This window comes from Chlamydotis macqueenii, chromosome 17 (assembly GCF_036417535.1).
Source record: "Chlamydotis macqueenii isolate bChlMac1 chromosome 17, bChlMac1.mat, whole genome shotgun sequence".
In the NCBI taxonomy this organism is placed as follows: domain Eukaryota; kingdom Metazoa; phylum Chordata; class Aves; order Otidiformes; family Otididae; genus Chlamydotis; species Chlamydotis macqueenii.
In genome coordinates this window covers 13,982,849-14,003,535 of record NC_141572.1, presented here as the reverse complement: position 1 = coordinate 14,003,535, position 20,687 = coordinate 13,982,849, and the positions used below count along the sequence as shown (strand labels likewise).

Below are 20,687 nucleotides of genomic sequence, written 5' to 3'. Positions count from 1 at the left end.
CTCCTTGCTGAGAAATACTCCGGCCGTGCATCGCCCGGGGCCTGGTGGGGGCTCTCCCTGGGCAGAAACCCTCCGCAAAACCTGGTTTCCCCTTAAACTTGAATTTTTAGCTGCGGAGAAGGAGCTGCCCAACTTGTGCTGTGAGCCCCCCGCTCCTCATCCCACAGGGATTGTGTGGAGGCAGGGATGAGGATGCTGAAGAGCAGGAGATGAAGGCAGCGTCCGCAGCACCTGGAAGGGCGATCGCATCCCCCTCTGCATCCCACGAGATGCCAAAGCTGGTGAATTTTACCCCAATTTAAACCAAAACCGGCCACCTTGGCCGGATCTGCCGGCCGGAGCCAGGTGGGAGCACGGCGGGGCTGGGGCGCAGGCAGCAGGGATGCAGGGACACGGGGACGTGGGCTCCCGGCAGCCGGGTGCCGCCCGCCCCCACACGTTCCCGCTGGAACAAGGCACTGGAGATAAGGGTTTGTTTACTGGTATTAATAACCAGAGGGCTCCAGGCAGATTTCTGTCTCTAAGGCAGCCTGAGCTGGGAAGGGAGGGGGAGAAAAAAAAAAAAAAAAAAAAAAAAAAAGGGCAGTGGCTATTTTTAGAAAAGCGGGAAAGATTTGTTTGTTTTGTCAAAAATAGCTGCCCCGGTGACATGTACGCGTGATGGAAAAACAGCCCCAGCCGGCAGCAGCACAGGAGTGAGGGCTGTGGGGATGCCGGACGTGCAGCCCCGGCGTCAGCCCCTCCATCCTCCCGCGGGCAGCGAGTGCCCGGCATCTCCCCAATTTCTCCTTCTGCTCTGCGTTAGCCCAGGCATCCCTGTGCTGCGGGGAGCGGAACCTTCCGAAAAACCCCATCCTGCCCATGGGTGCAGGGTGCGAGGCCCCTGCTCTCTGTTCCCGGCTTCTGGACCGCAGCCCCTGCGCCGGAGCAGCTCTTCGGAGCCCGCAGCCGGAGCGCAGCCGCGCTAACCCGGCGAAGGACAGTCTCTCCCTGCAATGCAGACCTGTCCTGGAGAGACCCGGGCTGCTCGGCAGCGCTGAGGACAGGCTGGGCTCACGCTGCTTCGGAAGGAGCCGCAGAGATGGAGCCGACACCGTCTCGCAGCTCCGTGCGTGGGGATGCCACTGCGGCAAGGTGAAGCCGTGGGCCGGCGCTGCCGCCAACCGTGGTGTTGGCTGGGACGCTGCGGTGCTGGCCCCCGGCGCTGGGCCTGGGCTGGGTGGCGAGAGCCGGGGTAGGTGCTGTGGCTGTGGGCAGGGTCGAGCGGAGAGGTCTCCTCCGACACCTCCATCACCTGGGCTCATCCCCGGCTGCGCTGGAGGGTCAGAGCCTGAGCCTCCTCATCCTCCCTCTGCCAGACCCTCGGCGCTTCCTTCCCTCCCCACACGCACGAGCGTGCAACACCCACCTTCTCCTGAAATCCCCAGTTTCAGGAGCAGACGCGGGCTCCTTTCCCCACGGTCCCACAGGAACGACCACACAGCCGCTGCGGCACCGTCCTGCTCCCCGGCCCAGCGGCAGGCTCCGCGCCACCAGCCTGGCCCTGCTCCCAGCAGCAGCCGCACGTGCCGGAAAAGCCCCTTTCCACCCCTGAACCCCGCAGCGGGGCTGCCCCTGCCCTGCTGCCGCACGGGGTTGATGTAAGATGGTGGTCCCGCTCCCTCTCCGTACCGGGGTTCTCTCGGAGGAGACACCAACACATCCTGCAGCCAGCAAGGGCTGGAGCCACCAGGCAATGCAGGGAAAGAGAGGGCAGGAGGCCTGAAGGGTATCGACAGGAGGGTAATTATTGTTCCTTGGGCTAATTAGCTGTCCCCCAGCTATTTCGTGAGGCGCTGAGGAAGGGCTGCGGGGAAGCAGAGGCGGGACCCAACCCAAACGGGCCACAGTGCGTTTTGCCTTTGCTTGTGTTTGTCTTCTCAGCGGGATGAAGTCGAGGGCTGCGCAGAGCAGACGGAAGGCAGAGCGGAGCTGGAGGGACGGGGGAAGATAACCCTGACCCTCGAGCCAGCGAAGGGCTGATGACAATGGCCAGGAGCCCCAGGGCTGCGTGCCCTGCCCGTAGCAGTGGTTCCTCCGGGCGGGCAGGAGCATCGCTCCCCCGGCCCGCGGAAAGCCAGCTGCGTAACGCAATACTGACGTCGGGCACAGCAAACCCCGGCGAGACAGGATAATAATTCTGTACAGGGCAGGAAAACTGGCAGAGCACTGGGAACCCTGGCAAGGGTAAGATTTCTGTCGCAGACCCACAGCAAAACCCTGCAAAGCCCGGAGCGTGGGATAAAGGGTAAGGGTTCTGTCGCGGGGCATAGCCAGAGCTGCCAGGACCTGTGACGCAGCACAGGGCTCCGGTGCAGAGCCCAGCGTCTCAGCAGAGGGGCACTGGAAAATGGAAGGAGCTTTGCCATGTGTCAGACAACTCAGGGAAGGCTGACGCAGGCCAAGCTGCGCATCGGGGAGAGCAGCGACCCATGGGTCTGGAAGAGTGGGACCAAGCATCCCGCATGACTGCAGGCAGGGGTTGGGGTTTTTTTTTTGGCACAGAGGTAACAGGTAGTTTGACCCAGCTCCCCACCACTGACACCCATCTCCCCATGCCCACCCATCTCTCAGGCACAGCAGAGCTTGGAAAAGGCAGGAGAGACCGAAACGGAGGGGACAGCTGCTTGGGGAACACTGGAGATGGAGGAGGGCAGCACAGGAGCACGCAGCGATGGAGCCAGGGCAGCCAGCTTCTGCTGGTATTTGTAAGCTACATTTTGAGAAGCTCCCTGCTCCTTCAAATGGCACCTTCTGATGTGGAGATGACACAAGAACTCCCCCACCAGCAAAGCCAGCAGCTGCCTTCCATGAAGAAGCACTTGGCCCAGAGGCTGAAGGTCCATGTTTCTGGCCAGAAATCACAGAATGGTTTGGGCTGGAAGGGACCTTCAAAGCCCATCCAGTCCAACCCCCCTGCAAGGAGCAGGGACATCTCCAACCAGATCAGGTTGCTCAGAGCCCCGGCCAACCTGGCCTGGAATGTTTCCAGGGATGGGGCATCCACCACCTCTCTGGGCAACCTGGGCCAGGGCTCCACCACCCTCAGCATAGCTGAAGGTTTTAGAACCACGCACAGAAGGGAGAAATGAGCGGCCAAATGTCACTGAAAGAAAAGAGAGGGCAGAGAGGGCATAAAGAAGTATTTTTTTTGCAACAGCGCCCACTGTTCCTCCTCCCACCTCAGCATCAAGAGAGGGACAGCAGACCACAAAATTCCAGAATCACTCTTCCCCCACTGCCAAGGTGGTCAAGGGCACAAACGACAGGCAAAGGCACTTTCTTGGGGCCTTTGCTGGTAGCTTGTACCCCAAACACGTGGAAGGACAGCTGGGGTTTTTCCAGTACAGCACTACAGCTGAGCGTCCTACCACGTCCTCTGCACCCAGGCTGTTCTGCTATGCACCACCCATCGAGCTCCGGAGCCTGGCAGCAGCTGGAGGCTGCCACACAGAGGCAGCCTCCCGCTTTGATCACATATTCTCTTTGGAGAAGAGCAGGGAAGAAACCTATGTCCAGGGATCCTTCTCACAAAGACAATGGACGTCTCTTTTTTGCTAAGGATCACTGTCACCAACAATACAAACTGGAAGTCATTCCTGAGGCTCTTCTCCCCAAACTCATCCTCCTTTGATGCCTTCTAGCTGTCCCCAACTACCCAACTCGTCTGACGGTCACCAGCCTGGCACATGGCCCCACGCTGTCACAGTGTGAGCCTTCACCTTCAGCCTAACCTCCGCCTGGTCAAGCAACGACACCCGTCCAACACTGCAGCTCCTCAACTCAAACCCCTGCTCAAACCCAACACAGAACACACACCCCCCACCCCGCTTCTCGAGTGATAACCTTTGCCTGTGGGACACAACAGGGGTCTCCTGAGGTAAGAGTCCACCTCTGCCCCTGCCCACCACAAACCGGTAGCACTAACAAGTCCTAGATGGGAAATCTAAAGGTGGCATCTATCTCCAGTAAAGACTGGATGGTGACTCCATTCTTGCTGCTGAAATTATCAGGGAAGAGGCTCCATTTAAGCGCCACCTAACTCTGGAGAAGATGTGAACAGTCAGGATTGCACTTGCTGCGCTCCAGCACTCACCTCAGCGCAGTATTAACGACTACCAGTGAAGGAGGACATCATCCCTTTCCAGAAACAACAATTAAACTCCCCACGTGGATACTCTCCAACAGCCCAAGCGCCCTCAATTGCATCATGAACGCCAGTTAAACACACACACAATCTTCTGCTGCGGTCCAGCCTTCCCAAATGAATCCCAGCAACAGGACAAACAGACTAAAAGGACCACCCTCCAACCCACCCGGAGGAGCTGCATCCCGACTGGCAGCCAACGCAACGGTGGCTGCGGGGACAGAGAATTTCCTTCTCCACTGGAGGTGATGCAAGCCATGTAGTATCTGGATGGGCTGATGTTTGGTCCCCAAGGAATGGATGACTTGTAGGTCTTCTCCACGTGAGAAAGCAAACACCTCTACAAATGCCGTGCAGGAGAGGGGAAGTGTGGAGGTGGACTCCAGGAAAAGGACTTGATGCACGCTGGCACAAGACAGACTTATCTGCTACTTGCAGCAGAGAGATGAAGAAAGAACAAAGCTGTCCTGAGATAACAAGGCAAGATAAGGAGAGGCAAAGCCGGAACAAGCCAAGGGTGTACTGAGACAGGGCAGCAGGTCACAGCACGAGGGGAAGAGAACAACGATGGCGGGAGCGATCTGTTCAGCCACATCAGAAGGCACAGGGCTGGAGCAGCCCGCAAAATCATTTGTGCTACAGAAACATTTATTCGACAGGTTTCATCTGAGCTCTTGTCCAAGCTACATATCCATGACACTGCTTGGAGATGGCTTCCCAGAAGGGCAGAGGAAAAAAAATAAAAAGACGAAAGCGTTATGAAAGATGAAATTTTTTGGTCAAGCAGAATGACTTTGTCCCTTGCACCTCTCGTATCTGCCCATCACAAGGAAAAAGCTAACTTAAAAGCCAAACACACATGGAGGTTGGCCTAGGGGTCACAGAAAACCACCCCAAGCTGAACACAACAAAAGAACTGTGAAATGAGTCTCTGCAGGCAGGAGGAGGGGAGCACGAAGCTCTCCAGGGGCTGCCTCAGTGACCGGCTGAGGGTTGAACTGACAGGCCAGCCAGCCCCTCTCCCGCAGGTTTGGGCACGTTTCCTGCCCCCCTCCCAGCACTGCACTTCTACACTGATTCCATTAAGCCAGCAAAAAGGTGTGAAGTTAAAACTTAACCTCAATTTAAACTGAATTGACATGGCTTTGGCTCGCCCCAGTAAGTTTTCAAGCACAAGTCACTATCATAAAGCAGCTTTAAAACAATTAAATCTATCCATGCAGGACTCAAGCTCTTGTTCACCAGTCGGGCTCTACCGCTGTCAGCGCAATTTGGGTTTCAGATCCAGCCTTGCCTCCCTCCTCACCTTCTCCTGCGGTACCACATCTTACGCTTCAGCCTGGATGCTTCTCCACAGCGTTAGTGCCGATTACCCACGCAGAGAGATCGAGGCCCCTTCTGCTTCATCACACCAACACGATCAGCTCCCAGTTCGGAAGCGAGGACAGTGTTGGAAACCCAAATCCCAGTCCCCTGGGGAAAACCCTCCAGGTGCTGTGGAAGTGCACGATCCAGCACAGAACAGACCTGCCAACCAGCCTGAGACAGGACAGGCTTTTGTTCCAGAGCATAGGGCTTACTTCACCCTAACCGACTTACAAACAAAAACCCCACAAACAGACGTACACATACAATCAGAAAACATTTAATCCAGAATTTAAGAGACTTAAAAAAATAATTTATTTTAAAATAATTTTGATGTGTGTGGCCTGCCAAGTTTCCAAGCATCCAGCCTGGCCAAGGTCAACCTTCCCCTCTCCCAACCACCGCAACCTTTTGTGCATGGTCATGTTCCTAGACACATTCCAATGCACTCCGAGGAAAAGAGGAATGAGCAGCTCATTACAAGGAAAGAAATTCCAAACATATGGCTCAGCAAGATGCTTTTCCAAGTCCCTGGTATTTTGGTTTTTTTCCCCCCCTCTCAGGATGGGCATGAACTCCTCGCTGTGCTCCCACCTCCCACCACTTCAGCAGTTTGCCACTTGGGGCTCTCGCTTCCTGACCGTGTCCTCTGCCAGGACGGGATCAGCAGCACTTTTCCCACAAGGAGCAAGAAGGAACATTCCTGTTTACACTGAAGTGTACTGTTCCCCTTCACTCTTCAGTCTCTCCACCACAGCAGACCTTCGAGCACTTGTGCAGCACCGTATTTTAGTGACACGCTCAAAGGCAGCCATACTCCCTGTTCTGGATCGTATCCCCAAGTTTTCGGCAAATGCTCAGCCCGTTTGACGTGCCAACAGCCAACGCCACCTTTTTGGCGCTTGTCCCACGTGGATCTCCTTTCTGCCTTTGGCCACGTACTCGGCCTGGACCACAGAAGCCAAGAGAGTTCCCTAAATGTTATCGTAGGGAACCGCGAGGCCAATGTTGTAGTTGTAACCAGTCACTTCATCGTAGGAAGAGCGGCAAATAGGAAGGACGCTTTCTACAGCCAGCTGGTCCACTGAGAACTCGTAGGCATAGATGACTCCTCGATGCCTGTAGAAAACACAACCAGGGCACACAGCTTAATCTTAATTAGCTATTTCAACAGCAGAAATGAACAAAATTAGAGATTGCCATGAAGAATCAAAATGTGATGCTGAATTTAAAAATCCATCCCTTCTGCACAGAGCTATCGGTGCAGTTTTAATGGAGAAAACTCCCTCCTGCCTCCTTCCAGGGACTCCACCGAGCCCTGGGAACAAACGGTGACTCATTCACTTCAGCGCTGCAGAGACATGACTGTCACCTGCTGAAACCTTTCTAATCTGCTCTGGAAGGGGAAGAGAAGTACATTGCAGTTTGACAGTTCAATTAGACAGGCTAAGAGCCGTCTGAGATGCAAATATCAGAACCCAGAGTTTAAACAGCAGTAGTTTTCCTTTAGGAGGAGATATCACTAGTAATATTTAGAGCAAGGAAAGGGCTGTGTTCCCTTTCTGGCTTCAGTGTCCTTTATTGAAAAATAAATGCTTTTTTTTTTGTGCTTAGAAGTAAATAAAGAGCCAATTCATCAATGGTTTTGAAAGTCTTAACTCTAAATGTCTTTAATTTTATTTTTTAGATGCTAGACCTTCTCTATTACTGCTCTGGTCCATGACTCAGGTGCTTAGTGTGCCATTTTAAAACAGATAATAGAATAGATCTTTGTAGCGCCCAAAATCCCACCCTTCAGAGCTGGCTTACTCACTTGCAGTACATGGTAAGGTCATCATCTGCAATGCTGGCTCCTCGGGGAGTTTTTTCATCGGGGATGTTTGCAGTGATGAGGCTATGAGAATTAAACCATACATGCCGGACCGGATGTCTGAAAAACAACCCAGAGCACTGGGTGAGATGCCACCTGCATTAAACTCTTCAAAATCTAAGTGCAGTAAAGGAATTGCTCTGGATTAAACAGGAACTCATTTAAATCAGCACCCTCTCTACGGCCAGAGGCTGGGAACCTGCACCTTTGGCTCCTCTCCTCCTGTGTGGAGCAGATAAACATAGCTTTCACCCCCATCTAGTGGGCTGTCACCAGAACACACGTGGAGGTTAGAAAATATTTCAGACACTTGGAAGCACACAGGCTGCAAGGGACTTGCTTCCTTTGCTGCTGTAAGGACTGCAGCAGAAGCTCCTGGGAAGAGCAGGGGATGCTTCCCAAAATGAAGGAGGGGGAAAGCCAGGACCTCCAAGCACTGAGCTACGGCTGATTTAGAAATGCGCTATACAGCACAAGCTAAGAGGGCTGGCCTTCATTCCTTTTCCTCTCGCTGGCGAATAAACTAACCCTGAGCCACTGTAACAGCATTTCCAGTTCAAGTGGGAGTAACTTATCTTCTCCGATTAAGACAGCTCATCTCCACGACCCTAACGTGTCTCCTGTCTCCTCTCTTCGCTTCTGCCCTCGCTTTCCACTCATGACACCGGGCTGTAGGCACGGATAACAAGATACCTTCTTATCTACGAAGGCCTTCTTGACTGAAGTGATCCCTTCTGATTCCTCCATAGATGAAGCAGTATTTTAAGTGTTTAATCTAATGCTCTCACTCTTAGCACACCCCCAAAGCTCAGCAGATCTGCACTGCCTGCCCTCCTTGGCACGCTCACTAGTGCTGCTCCAGGAGCTAATCAATGCAATATTGTCCTTAATGCATCAGCCGCACCGCAACGGGCTTTATCATTCTCAGGGTCAGAAGAGAAGGAGATACTTGCTATTAATCACTGACAACTCCATCTTGAACTTCTCTGACTGTAAATACCTCCTCTAGCTCCTCTTTGGGGAAGATGCATTAAAAAAAAAGCTCAGGATTTATCTGTTCATTTTATTAAGGGGCTAAATCTTTCAGGTCCCTCAGACAAAACTGGGAATTGTGCCTGGATCAGGAAATGATAATTTGGCTCCAGCAACCAACAATCTTCTGTCAACTCCAGGATACTCATCTCCACTTGTACTTTCAGTACTGTACTGCTTGTGCTTTCAGTACAAACTGGTATTTGAATATTTAAATGAGTTTAAATACCAGCTGGCTGTGATTGTTGCTGCTCAGGGAATGTGTGAACGAGTGAGGAGAAACACAGGTATTGTGTAAGGGTTTAGTGGACAGAGACAGCCAGAACCAGTCACTCTGCAGACAACAGCCAGGAGCCCAGCATTTTAAATCCAAGGTTCCTTAAAGCAAATACTGGTTGGAGCTGGGGCAGGGAGAAGACACGAACTGAACTTCACAGAAAACCCAGGGGAAACAATTTCCACGCTCCCTTACGCTGACTGAAGCACTCTTTTTAACTAATGAGTAAAAAGCCTATGACAGCTAAAGTGCACACACAGAGATATGCACAAGACTCCAGGCGGGGAGGCAATCTGGTCCCAAGTCACATGAAAACTAAACAACTCTCAGAAGCTTTAGACACGGGCATGTTATCATTTTGGTCCTGGATCATCCCATTCCCACATCCCTCCTGTCAGCCAGATCCGATAAACACCTTTGCAACAGGACCCCATGCAGAAAAAAATTACCTGGCGTGCATTTCCCAGAGTTTGGTGCCCATCCGTTGGTCCCACACACAGACCAAGCCCTCTTCGCCTCCGCTGACGATCTTCCAGTCATCCATCTGGACCGCAGACACTCCTAACTGGTGGGCATAGAGGGAGCACAAAGATTCGCTCTTCCGGAGATCGAATACCCTGACCCTAAACGAAAGCAAATGAAGAACAGAGAAAACCAGCTGTGGATCTGCAGCCTGTGGGTCCTGAGAGCACAAGTACCTTTGGGGTTATGAAAATACGTCTAGGAGAGCTGTAATCCCACAGCCACTACAGGGCTGAGGAGCAATAGTGTTATGAGGATCAAGGAAAGGACTATTATTACAAAAATTTAGGAAGAGACTAAGTGTGCAGCAATTCAAAAGACAAGTGAAGGGAATTATAGGTTTATACACTCGAGTTAATCGCCAGTATGGAAACAGAGCCATCCAGAAGCACCCAGCAATCAGCATCTCCTCTGATTTAACATCTGGTTTTCAGACATTATTGATCACTCAGACATGGCATTTTGAAGAGAAACGTATCAAAGACTCGGCTAGAAGCAGAACTGTAGGAAAAAAGCTTTGGATCTCAACCACAACAAGTCCACAAAACCAGTTAAAGCTAACGGAGTTAAGTTTTAAACCCAGCACATAGCACAAAGGAGTATGTTTTTGGATTCTTATATATCAAGAGTAAAAGATAAAGCAAAGCACATAAGTGAACTAAAAAAAAAAAAAGTAGCGAGTGAAAGTAGAAGTAAAGGGGAAATACTGATCTCAGATTTGAAAAAAAGCCAGAGAAAGTTCCTCCCAGCCGACGGCTAGCAAGAATGAAAACATCAGGTAGACATTAACTCCAGAAAAGGCCAAGAGACACTTGTTCCAACACATTAACTGTACTTTATTCCACACCCCTGCTACGATCCTAATGGTGCTGCAAGTCTTGCCTTTTCCTTTCTCAAATGGAGACCGCATCATATTATTTTTACAAATAACACATTTCAGCAACCGAAGTAAAAGGCAAGAGAACAGTCCAGAACTCCAACAGAGCAACGTCCATCTGACATGCAGACAAACACGCTGGAACAGAGTGAAGAGCACGCTTTGTGCGGCTCCGCAGTCACCCCTAGGAAAACCCCACCACAACAGTTGCTGGTGGTGGAAAGGACTTCTTGCTTCCTCCAACTCCAGCAGAGAGAAGCTTTGGCTAGGTATCAGAGCTGAGCTTTGGGTACGGATGGGGTATTTTGGAAGTGCTCACAACCAGTGCCCGCCCCGTCTTACTGCATGTGTTTGGCACGGCAATCAAAGCTGCTTCTGTTTGATAGGCACAGTTGGAAACGAAGATCCGATTGTGTCCTGGTTACTTCATTAGCAAGGGCCCAGGTTTCAGGCAGGTGCCCATTCTGGCACACCCTTGGAAGAATTACAGGCACACTTGAGTTGTTCAGATGTGCGTTTAAAAAAACCCAAAAAACAACAACAAAAAAAGGAAAAGCATTTTGCAAATCCGATGTGATGCTCTAACGCAGACCTGGCATGGCCCCCCTTCTCCTGCCTCAGCAGCTGGGCTCAGTGGGAGCACATCAGATTCATCCCAGTTCAAGGGAGCCGTAAGGAAGGTGTCCTGCCACCACGCTTTGACTCTCTGTTAGACTATCTTAGAAGTAAGCTCATTTGCCTTTAGGAGAGCACAGAATACATGTTTTGATCCACACGTTTCAGCACTGGTATACACTGGGCTTGCCATATGTTTGCTTTCCCAGTGCTGTTCACCATTGGGGGTTCCACCAAGAAAAGGCTGCTGCAGCTCAGTGCATCAGCACACTCCCCATTACCAGATCTCCTGCCAGCATGAAGCACAACTAAGTAATTAAATACATCAGCAATGCTTCAGGAGTATTTTTTGATGGAAAGAGATTTTATAGGCCCTACCAAAAACATTTCACTCCAACAGGGTGGTCTGTGTTACTTTTCAAAGTTGTGTCTTAAATAAAAGAATAACATATACGAGGAAAATCGTGAAAGTGATGTATTTAATTGCAACAATACATCCCACCCGTGGATGCCCAGCACCTACTCACACCCTTCACGCAGCGTCACATGAGGGACTGACCTCTGAGATACACACGGTCATCTCCTGGATGCCAAACCTATCTGCTGAACTATTGATTCCAAACTTCTTGTTATTAGAGTGATGGTCAACCCCTGAACTCAGCCAATGCTTGAGCTGAAGAACTGAAAAGCTCTCTGGAGGGAAAAGGGCACAGACATTTTCTCCAGCATGAAGGGAGTAAGTTTCAAGCTCACTTGAGGAATATCAACTTTATCTACTCTCCCACCACTGTGCAAGAGATCAAAACTGGAGGCAGTTTTACTGGGGTGCTTTGGAAAATCAATTATCTGCTTTTAGAGGAAAAAAAAAAAAAACCCAACTCTCAAGGATTCAATTACACGTGCCAAACTTCAGATATTTCCTTTATCCTTTTTGCTGAGAAAGTGTGAGGTTTGCTAGCACTGCCTATTCACCAAGAAGGAAAAAAAGCTGTTTGACAAAATAATCATTTTTGCAAGCTGCCGCACTGGCGGGACAGAGGTCTGGGATTTGGCAAAGGGAAGTATCCGCCTTACAATCTGATACCCACCACCACACCAGACCACCACCTGCAGCCTGATGCCCGGCACAGAAAGGAGGAGGGAAGGAACACAGAGCCATTAGAGACTGGCTCCTCGCCACTCCACATCTCCTTTGGTGCACTGGATCAGACCCCACAAACAACTAGCCAAAAAAAAGAAAATCTAAAAATTGGACTCAAAGGGTCTTTTTAAGCACTTTAATCCTTTTGCGCTGACTGTTCCCAGCGCGTCCGTTCCTGGCACCAGATATTGCGCTGGGAAAATCCTACTCCCCAAGCCAAGGAGTTAAAGAGAAAGCTGCTAATCAGCTAAATAGAAGCTGGAATCTGTTCATATGAAAGTCTCTTTTTTTTGGTCACCTGAGGGACATCACAGTGTTCCCAAATACACTCTTGACATCATTTGGCAGACGGACCCATCTCATCCTACATGATTCATCCCTTAGGTTATTTTTTTAATATCAGAAAGTGAGCTTTTAAATGCCAAACTAATTTTGCGGGTGGTGGTGGGGAAGTGGAAGATATTCCAAGTGGTCTCGCTGGGCTGTACACCAACTGTGTCCACCAAATGGCTCAAAAAGCAAGTCTTCCCATGGAGCTTTCTGAAACAAAGCAAACCGGCAGCCACGTCCAACTATTACCTAATATTTTGTTCCTGAAGTTCACGCAGGCTGCATTTGAAACATTAGGGGAGAAAACAAATTCTAGCAGGTCCAGATGTAGGACAGTAGGACGGGAAGTAAGCTAATTTGAGATGGGTTACAGCTCTTGGTAGTACCTACCTTCTGTCTTTGTTGCCTGTGACAAGCATGTTTGGAGGACTGTTCTGGAGGTTGACGCACGTGAAGTCACTTATTGAATTGCCCATCTTCTTCAGACACTGACTTGTTTCCAGATTGTAAAGAAGAATCTGGCAGAAAGAGAACAAACACCGGTGAAATGTAGCACGAGCACAATTACATTTTGCTGCAGCATAAAGTAGAGCTGAGTTACTGCCATGAGAGACGGTCTGCAGGACTCATTTCTCCATATGCTACTACATAACCAAGACACAGATCTATCCCTATTAAAGAGGGCAACACCACCCTCAGAAATAAGGAAATCAAGTTTCACAGTGGAATCCATCACGAAGCAGGGATGTAGGGCTCCTGCCAACCAGTATCAGACAGGTACAGCTCTCAGGCAGGCAAAGCAAGCCATACAGATTTTCTCCAGGTCAAATTTTTAAGCCTTCCACGGAAAAGCAAATAGTTTCTTCATCAATTTTAATATTTGAAAGAGTAGTAAAAGTAAACAGAATTAACATTCAGAAGGTTTAGACAGATGGACTGTACAAGAAAGATTCAATCAAACACAGCAGAAATTGAAGAGCAGAACCGAGCGCTGACTCAGTGCTGACAGGCTCTGCTGATTGCGTTTGTACAGATCACGCGGCAGAAATAGCTTAAGAGAAATATTACATCTCAAGTGGCAGTTCAGATGGGAAACGAATAACAACAACAATGATTTTAGGCAACATCCAAGAGATTTGACCGGAGACTGGAAGAGAGGCACGAGTTGTTTCCCGTCTGTTCACCCTCCTCTCCTCTGCGCAGCAATCGGTTTAATCACGTTCACTGTCCTTCCTGTGGGGCCAGATGAAATTTATCTATTTGGGCCTTTTAATTTAGGAAAGCAAGTATTTTTAGAAACAGCAAAACGTACTGGTCAAAGCCCAGTGGAGCTCAGCACAGTACCCGGTCTGACATAACTCCATAAGCGCTATTAAATTTCATGGTGATGCTCCTTTAATTTAAAAGAAATCTATGGCCATGAAAAGAGTAACAGTAGTTAAAACGTCAGAAAAAAACCGTATGGTTTCCATGGCAACATCAGCACGGCTATGTCAGCATCACAATCTTCTTAACTTCTACTTTTCTGATCGTATCCACACGCAGCTTAATAAATATTACTCTGTAAATATTATTTTAATGTTTGCCAGAACAGTGACAGTGATGCTCCCTGGCCTTTCACTTCCTATCTGTGCAATTTTATTAAGTATCCAAAAGGCCAAATTAAGAGAGCAAGGGGGGATAATTCTGTGATGGATGCCTCTAGGCAACAAAAGTGAAGCTTTAAAAATCTCTAGGAAAACTGCAAAGAAAGGCAGAGAATTTCCAAGCTTCCTCCACCTGCCATTTCTCCCAGCGAAAGAGCAGACGGTTTTATTCAGAAATGTTATGAGCTCTGTTAGAATCAACACATTCATACCTGACTTCCTCAGTTGCTTATAATATTTATAATCTCCCAACTAGCTCCCTTTCCCAGCCTTGACTTTTTGAAGCCATCTGCCAGTCTCGAGCACGTAATTTTTCATCCTTAAAACTCCCAAAATCAAAGCAATTTTACCCAAGCTCTGTAAAGGAAGGAAGACTCCACCTTTGCAGGGAGACTTAGGACATAAAACTGTCTTAAAAATTAATTTAAACTTCCACACCTCCAAAAAAGTTGCTACAACTGCACGAAAATGTTAAGTCTTCAAGGTGCAGACCAATTGACAGCCTGTTCTCCCTTGCAGCACAGCTTCCAGCAGCTCCCTAACCAAACCCAGAGATAATGACATTCTGGCAAACAGTTTTCAGTGCAAAGGAAATTAATATCTGTGCCTGGCAACCAAATTTCTCCTCGGAAAGTTGTGAACAGAAGACAAAGTCAATAAACAAGCTGAATTCAACTTACGAACAATAAACGATGGGGTCAACAGCAACATGTTCCAGCTCCCAGTTGAGCCTCTGAACCAGCCCATCCCAGCTGCACGCTAACGCTCCGCAGAGGAGAGGGCCAAACGCTGCTTTCTCTAAAGTCCCCTGGGGCTAATCCTTACCGTGAACATCCATAAACTATTAATTTCTCTAAATGACCATAGCTCCCATCTATCCTATAAACGTACGATCCATGCTTGAAAATTCAGTTATGGCCACAGAAGACTATAACGAAGAAATGCTTCCACACAGCGTTTAAAGACGCTCCCGTATAAAATGGGAGAATCTTTAAACGCAATTATTACGTATTCTCCTGTTGGCACTCTCAATTTTAGACCTGTGGCAATCCCCATATGTAGGCAGCACCAGCCAAAAAATTATTTATTTCTCCTCACATAACTTGTAGATGGTCAATTTAAAGTGTTTGCATTTGAGAAAGGGAATCTGTAAAAAATTTAGGTTCAGATCCACAAAACTGGCAGAAAAGCTTTTGTCTTTTATCATCTTCTCCTACTCCTTGCAATTCCTTCTCTTCCCACATCAGTCTGCATTCTTTTCAAGACTGCTGTTTTGGTTTTTTAGTTTTACAACGCACATGTTTATTTCTAGTCAATTAGCCTTACCATCAGAAGAAAGATTCTCTTTGTGATTTTTGGTATCCAGGTTTTACCTATCTTCAAAGTCAACTTCTGTCTTGAGCAATTTTATGGTCTGCAAATGAATTTCAAAACCTGCTCCTGACAAACTGATAGGCGAAGAAACAAAAGGAACTCTGAAGGCTTTTTTAAGTCTGAATAACAATTTATTGAAGGCAAGGGTTTTAAAAGCACCCTGACGACAATTTTGAAGTTGCTCTCCTATAATATCTCAAGGTAACAAGGATTTTCTTTACAAAGGCCAAGGAGAAAGAATGAAAATACCTGGTCAATAGGGACTTGAAATAAGGGTCTGTGTGTTAAAGGGCAGATAAAGCGTAAGATCTTTAGGAGGTTTATAATCCTATAATGCACACTGCAAAGGGATTACGCTTTTAAAGATATTTATAATCCTATAATGGACACCTAAGACTAGTGACCTAATAGGTGGCGAACTGGAGGTAAGTGAACCAGGAGCATTTGGGTGTGAAATGAAGTCCCCTGGGATAACACGCTAACGAGCATCCCTTCCCCCAGTGGGGCTGCGGGGACACAAGGGAGGAAAGGCATTAAATACGCTGTGCAGATGTAGCAGGAGCTAACGCACAAAAGAAGAAGTGTTACCTATTAACATTGTTCACGTGAAAAAGTCTGAGTTATTGGATAAGAGCCACGCAATCTCCCAGAATGCTTAATAATTCAACACGCCAGAAATAGCCAGAGTACCTTCACCATTATGTTTAGTTAAAGACCACAGAGATTAGAAAACACATTATCCATCTCGGAGGCGGTTCCTTCCACGTTACAAGTCCCTTAACGACCTTTACCATCTCTCCCTCTCCCTCTCTCTCTTTTAATAAGGCTGAGCAAATGGGACTTCATTTTATCCGATTGCCACAGACTAGTGGTATTAATTATTCATGCTCCTACTCTCTCTTTTGTTAAGGCAGACCATTAGACTAATTTCCCTCTTCACTGGGCAACCTGGGCAAGTCTCAACCTGTGGCCACTGTTCTCAGAGAGATGCGCGGAGAAGCTGGCAAATTCATGAAAGCAGGCAAAGGAATAAAGGAAAAGTTACCATACTTCAGGAAACTGCAGAGCAGTGGGGACGGGGAACTCTCTTTAGATGCTGTCCAAGAACTCAAGAAAGAAGACTAAATTAATTCACAAAGAATTAAAGTCTCTGTAGCCAGAATAGCTAAGCTGTGAGCTTCATTACATCTCGCAGCTAAGCGAGGTCAAGCGTGGTCGATGTTCTCTGGTTGAGATACTTCCAAGAAAAACCAAGGAACTGAAGGAAATGCTGTTGATGGAACTCTTCCATGCATGTCCAATACCCCAGCAGGTGTTTTGGGATCCTGCGTTGTCGGAGATGTCTTTTTTTGGATGGAACATTAAAACAACAAATCCCCCAGCACTTGTTATCAAAGAGCCCGTGATACTTTCAACAAGAGCAGGGGCGTTCAACCCACCGTCCTGGCTGAAAGCCAGCCAACAACTGCTTTGTGAAATAGCTAGTTTCCCTCTGCAATTGCATTTCCGCTTCTTGTCAAAAGTTACCATAATCGCACGGCGAGTGAAAACGGAGCTGTCTCTCAGAGCTGGGCGAAGCGCAGTATACACAGCATATTTAGCTCTTTTTTAGATGAAGTATTGAACATAGCATCATAAACATCAGCAAAACGGATACTGTGAAACCACACTCAAAACCTACACCCTTTTCCTTACTGAAAAACACACAGGATACATTCAAGAACCACTTTGTCAGAAAGAATCGTCTAGGATAGCAGTTTCTAACTGTCATTGCAGAGACAGAGGATAAAAAAAAAATTAAAAAAAAGAGAAAAAAAAAAAAAAAAAAAAGAAGGGTTGCTCAAGGAGGCAGAGGAACAAGCAGCAAGACCGCAAACAGAATTTACATTTATTTTCAGATTATGTTTCTCCCCCTTTCCTTCTGCCCATTCCTCTGCCAACAAGAAAAACATTGCCTGAATACACACAAATATTGCCAACAAAAGAAAAGGTCGTGAAATTTTGAGTCCACCACGAATAAAAAGGGATCTGGTTTTCGCTCAGGTCAAGCCCATTCCATTCAAAGGCATCTACAAAAGTGGTACGGCTTTTTCATACGCATTTGCGGCAGAAGTCATCAAATTAAGCACAGCATACGGTATGCACTGCTGCAAGTTTGAATTTTATTCCTGAAGGGATGTGGAAAAAACAGTATTTTCAAAGTTTACAAGCCTCAGGGACACAGTTTCCCAGTGCAAATGTATTGAATTGCCTACTGTAAACATGGCACATAACACCGCAACGGCAACAACGGAATCAGACTGTAACAAATGCAAGGTCAGCATATTGAGACGCGTACACAGAGATAAGTGTTCTGGCTCCATAAATTCAAAGATGAGCTAAGATTTAAAAGGAGCTGCTGAGGGAGACAGACAGACAATCAGAGAGAAAGAAAAAGAGTAAATGAAACACAAAACAGCCAGGAAAAAAAAAAAAAAGCAGTTAATATACATGAATAATGGATGTTTGATTTAAAAGCAGTTTACTCCAATATGATGTAATTTTTGACAATCAGCCAGAGAGACTATTTTGCAAGTTCTTGCCAGATAGAAGTCATTGTGTAAAGCTGGTAACACAACGGTTTCTCCGAGCATGTGGAAAATTGCCTTTCATGCCATCCTAAAGGTGACTTTACGCTGGCAAACGAGAAATGTTATTTCAAATGCGCTGAGCTGCACCAAGCAGCCTCAAGCGATGCTTAAAACACTCACACAGAGGACTGCAAAAATAACAGTCTAAACAGCTTGCAGCAAATCCAGCAGCAAAGAGTTTAAGTTTTCATCTGACTGGAGTTAAAAAGTAAGACTCCAAGCTGGCAGCAAGAAGCAGAGCCAAGTGTTGTGCAGGCAGGCAGCGCGCGAGCTTGGGCGACGCGGTCCTGCCAAGGCACCTGCAACCCTTGCTGTTCCAGGGCTGGACACTGCCAGCGGCCACGACTCTGCCAGCCTCGGTGGGTTTGGGATGTGGGCAGATGTCTGGTAGGACCTGGAATGAGGTCACCAGACTCATCTGACTCGTGGCTGTGGGCTGATGTAAGATTCAGGTACCCAGAGACGAAAGGACATTATGTTTACTCGCTGATCCACCCGCTCACTAAAAAACAAGCCCAGACACACGCTCTCCCTAACCTAAGGACAGGGCAGGGAAAAGGAAGGCAAGGTAAATCATAACATGCCCGTGCAAACCTCGTGAAGTTCAACCAGGCCAAGGGCAAGGTCCTGCACGTGGGTCAGGGCAATCCCAGGCACAAATCCAGGCTGGGCGGGGAACGGATGGAGAGCAGCCCTGAGGAGAGGGACTTGGTGCTGGTGGACGAGAAGCTCAGCATGAGCCGGCAATGTGCGCTCACAGCCCAGAAACCAACCGCATCCTGGGCTGCACCCCCAGCAGCGCGGGCAGCAGGGCGAGGGAGGGGATTCTGCCCCTCTGCTCTGCTCTGGTGAGACCCCCCCTGCAGCGCTGCGTCCAGCTCTGGAGCCCCCAACGCCAGAAGGCTGTGGAGCTGTTGGAGAGGGTCCAGAGGAGGCCACGCAGATGCTGAGAGGGCTGGAGCAGCTCTGCTGTGAGGCCAGGCTGAGAGAGCTGGGGCTGCTCAGCCTGGAGAAGAGGAGGCTCCGGGGAGACCTGAGAGCGGCTCCCAGTGCCTAAAGGGGGCTACAGGAAAGACGGGAGAGACTCTTCAGCAGGGCCTGGTGTGACAGGATGAGGGGTAACGGTTTTAAAATAGAGGGAGGTAGATTCAGATCAGATATTAGGAAAAAATTTTTTACACTGAGGGTTGTAGAACAGTGTCCCAGGTTGCCCAGAGAGGCGGTGGATGCCTCATCCCTGGAAACGTTCAGGGCCAGGTTGGCCGGGGCTCTGAGCAACCTGATCTGGTTGGAGATGTCCCTGCTCCTTGCAGGGGGGTTGGACGGGACGGGCTTTGAAGGTCTCTTCCAACCCAAACCATTCTGTGATTCTAACAACTGAATTCATTCTCTTGGTTTCATAGACTATCACCTTGAACACTCATGGCACATCCTAGCAGCTACATTTTCAAAACCAGAGTTGCTTACCTAAGCAGCTGTGCCAATTTCGAGGTGTTGACATTAATGTGTAAATAGGAATAAAAAACCAGAAGCTCATTAACATTAGTCAATACAAAAGAGATTATTATTTTTTTTTAAACTTGCAAAATAACACAGAAAAAACAAGATGGGTGATTGTTACTTTTCAGCAAGATGAATTAATCAAGTATATTATATATCAAAATTTAGGCACGGAAAATTCCAGGTCTCTGCTGGACTCTCTTTCTTGCAGTGCCGGACTTATAAGTCACACAGTTCAGATCCCCAGAATGAGTTCTGTCTCTGCTACTTGGTACCCAAGTTTATAAAGAAAAAGGTATTTAAAACATCTTTCACCTTCAAAGAGACTATAGCTCCCCAAAGAGAAATGTTTGCACGAGTCCCGTATGTTCAAAATCAGTCACCGGCAAGGCCTGTCCTCCTACTAGTATGAAAATAAAAGTTCATAAAGATAAATTTATTGGAAATTGGACTATTTACACGGGCCACAGTAGTTAACAAAACTGAAAAAAAACTCACATTTTTTAAATAAGAAAAATCAAGATTAAAAAATCTGAAGTCTTTGGAACTCCATGACTGGTGACGTTAAACCACCAGAAAAGACAATGCAAGCTCACTAGTTAACAAAGAGGAAGATTTTAGTTTAAAAAAAGTGCAAGAAAGATGTAATGGCTTACACAAAGCAGCTATGACCTAAATACATCATCCAAGAGAGACTGTAGAGTATGAAATTCAATTTAAAGGATTATTTAAATTTTTTTTTCAGTTAACACTGGTTCATAACATCCATTTCAAGTGGTTAACTCTACTGGATACACTCACATGAGCAAGCAGCTGAAGAACTCTGTGGAAATATTAAATATAGGAGCAAAACTAGGCAGAATTTCAATGGCTGATGAGAAGAGATGGGTGATGTTGAACACCATTCATCAAGTAGAAGCCAACCACCAGCTCAAAACAGATGAAAAAGCGACTGCATAACAAACAACTCCCGAGACATCTGATCTCAACATATCCAGCCTTCTGTTTCTAAGCTGAAGGCTTTAAAATCATTACTGTCCTCCCTTCACTCCTCTCTTCCCCATCTACCTGTTCTGCAATAAGGTTCAAGTTTGTGACAAAGCAACCAAAACCACAGACATACTCTCAACTGCATCTTATAACGCATGTAACACAGACACAGTTCTTAGAATCATAGAATCGTAGAATGGTTAGGGCTGGAAGGGACCTTCAAAGGTCATCAGGTCATCTAGTCCAACCCTTGTGTAAGGAGCAGAGACATCTTTGACTAGACCAGGTTGCTCAGAGCCTCATCCACCCTGGCCTTCTTCAGCTGCATGAAC

General features: G+C 47.8%; 1 protein-coding gene across 1 annotated transcript in view; it reads right to left on the bottom strand.

Moving 5' to 3' along the window:
* Nucleotides 1–5,815: 5,815 nt before the first annotated feature.
* The window catches only part of FBXW8 (F-box and WD repeat domain containing 8), a 51,527-nt gene continuing 36,655 nt past the window's right edge, over nt 5,816–20,687 (bottom strand). The window contains exons 8-11 of the mRNA XM_086761163.1: nt 12,606–12,733; nt 9,180–9,353; nt 7,365–7,481; nt 5,816–6,670 (exon numbers count right to left, since the gene is read on the bottom strand). Coding sequence (XP_086617289.1) covers nt 6,526–6,670; nt 7,365–7,481; nt 9,180–9,353; nt 12,606–12,733 — 564 coding nt within the window. The 3' untranslated portion in view covers nt 5,816–6,525. The remainder of the gene's footprint in view (nt 6,671–7,364; nt 7,482–9,179; nt 9,354–12,605; nt 12,734–20,687) is intronic.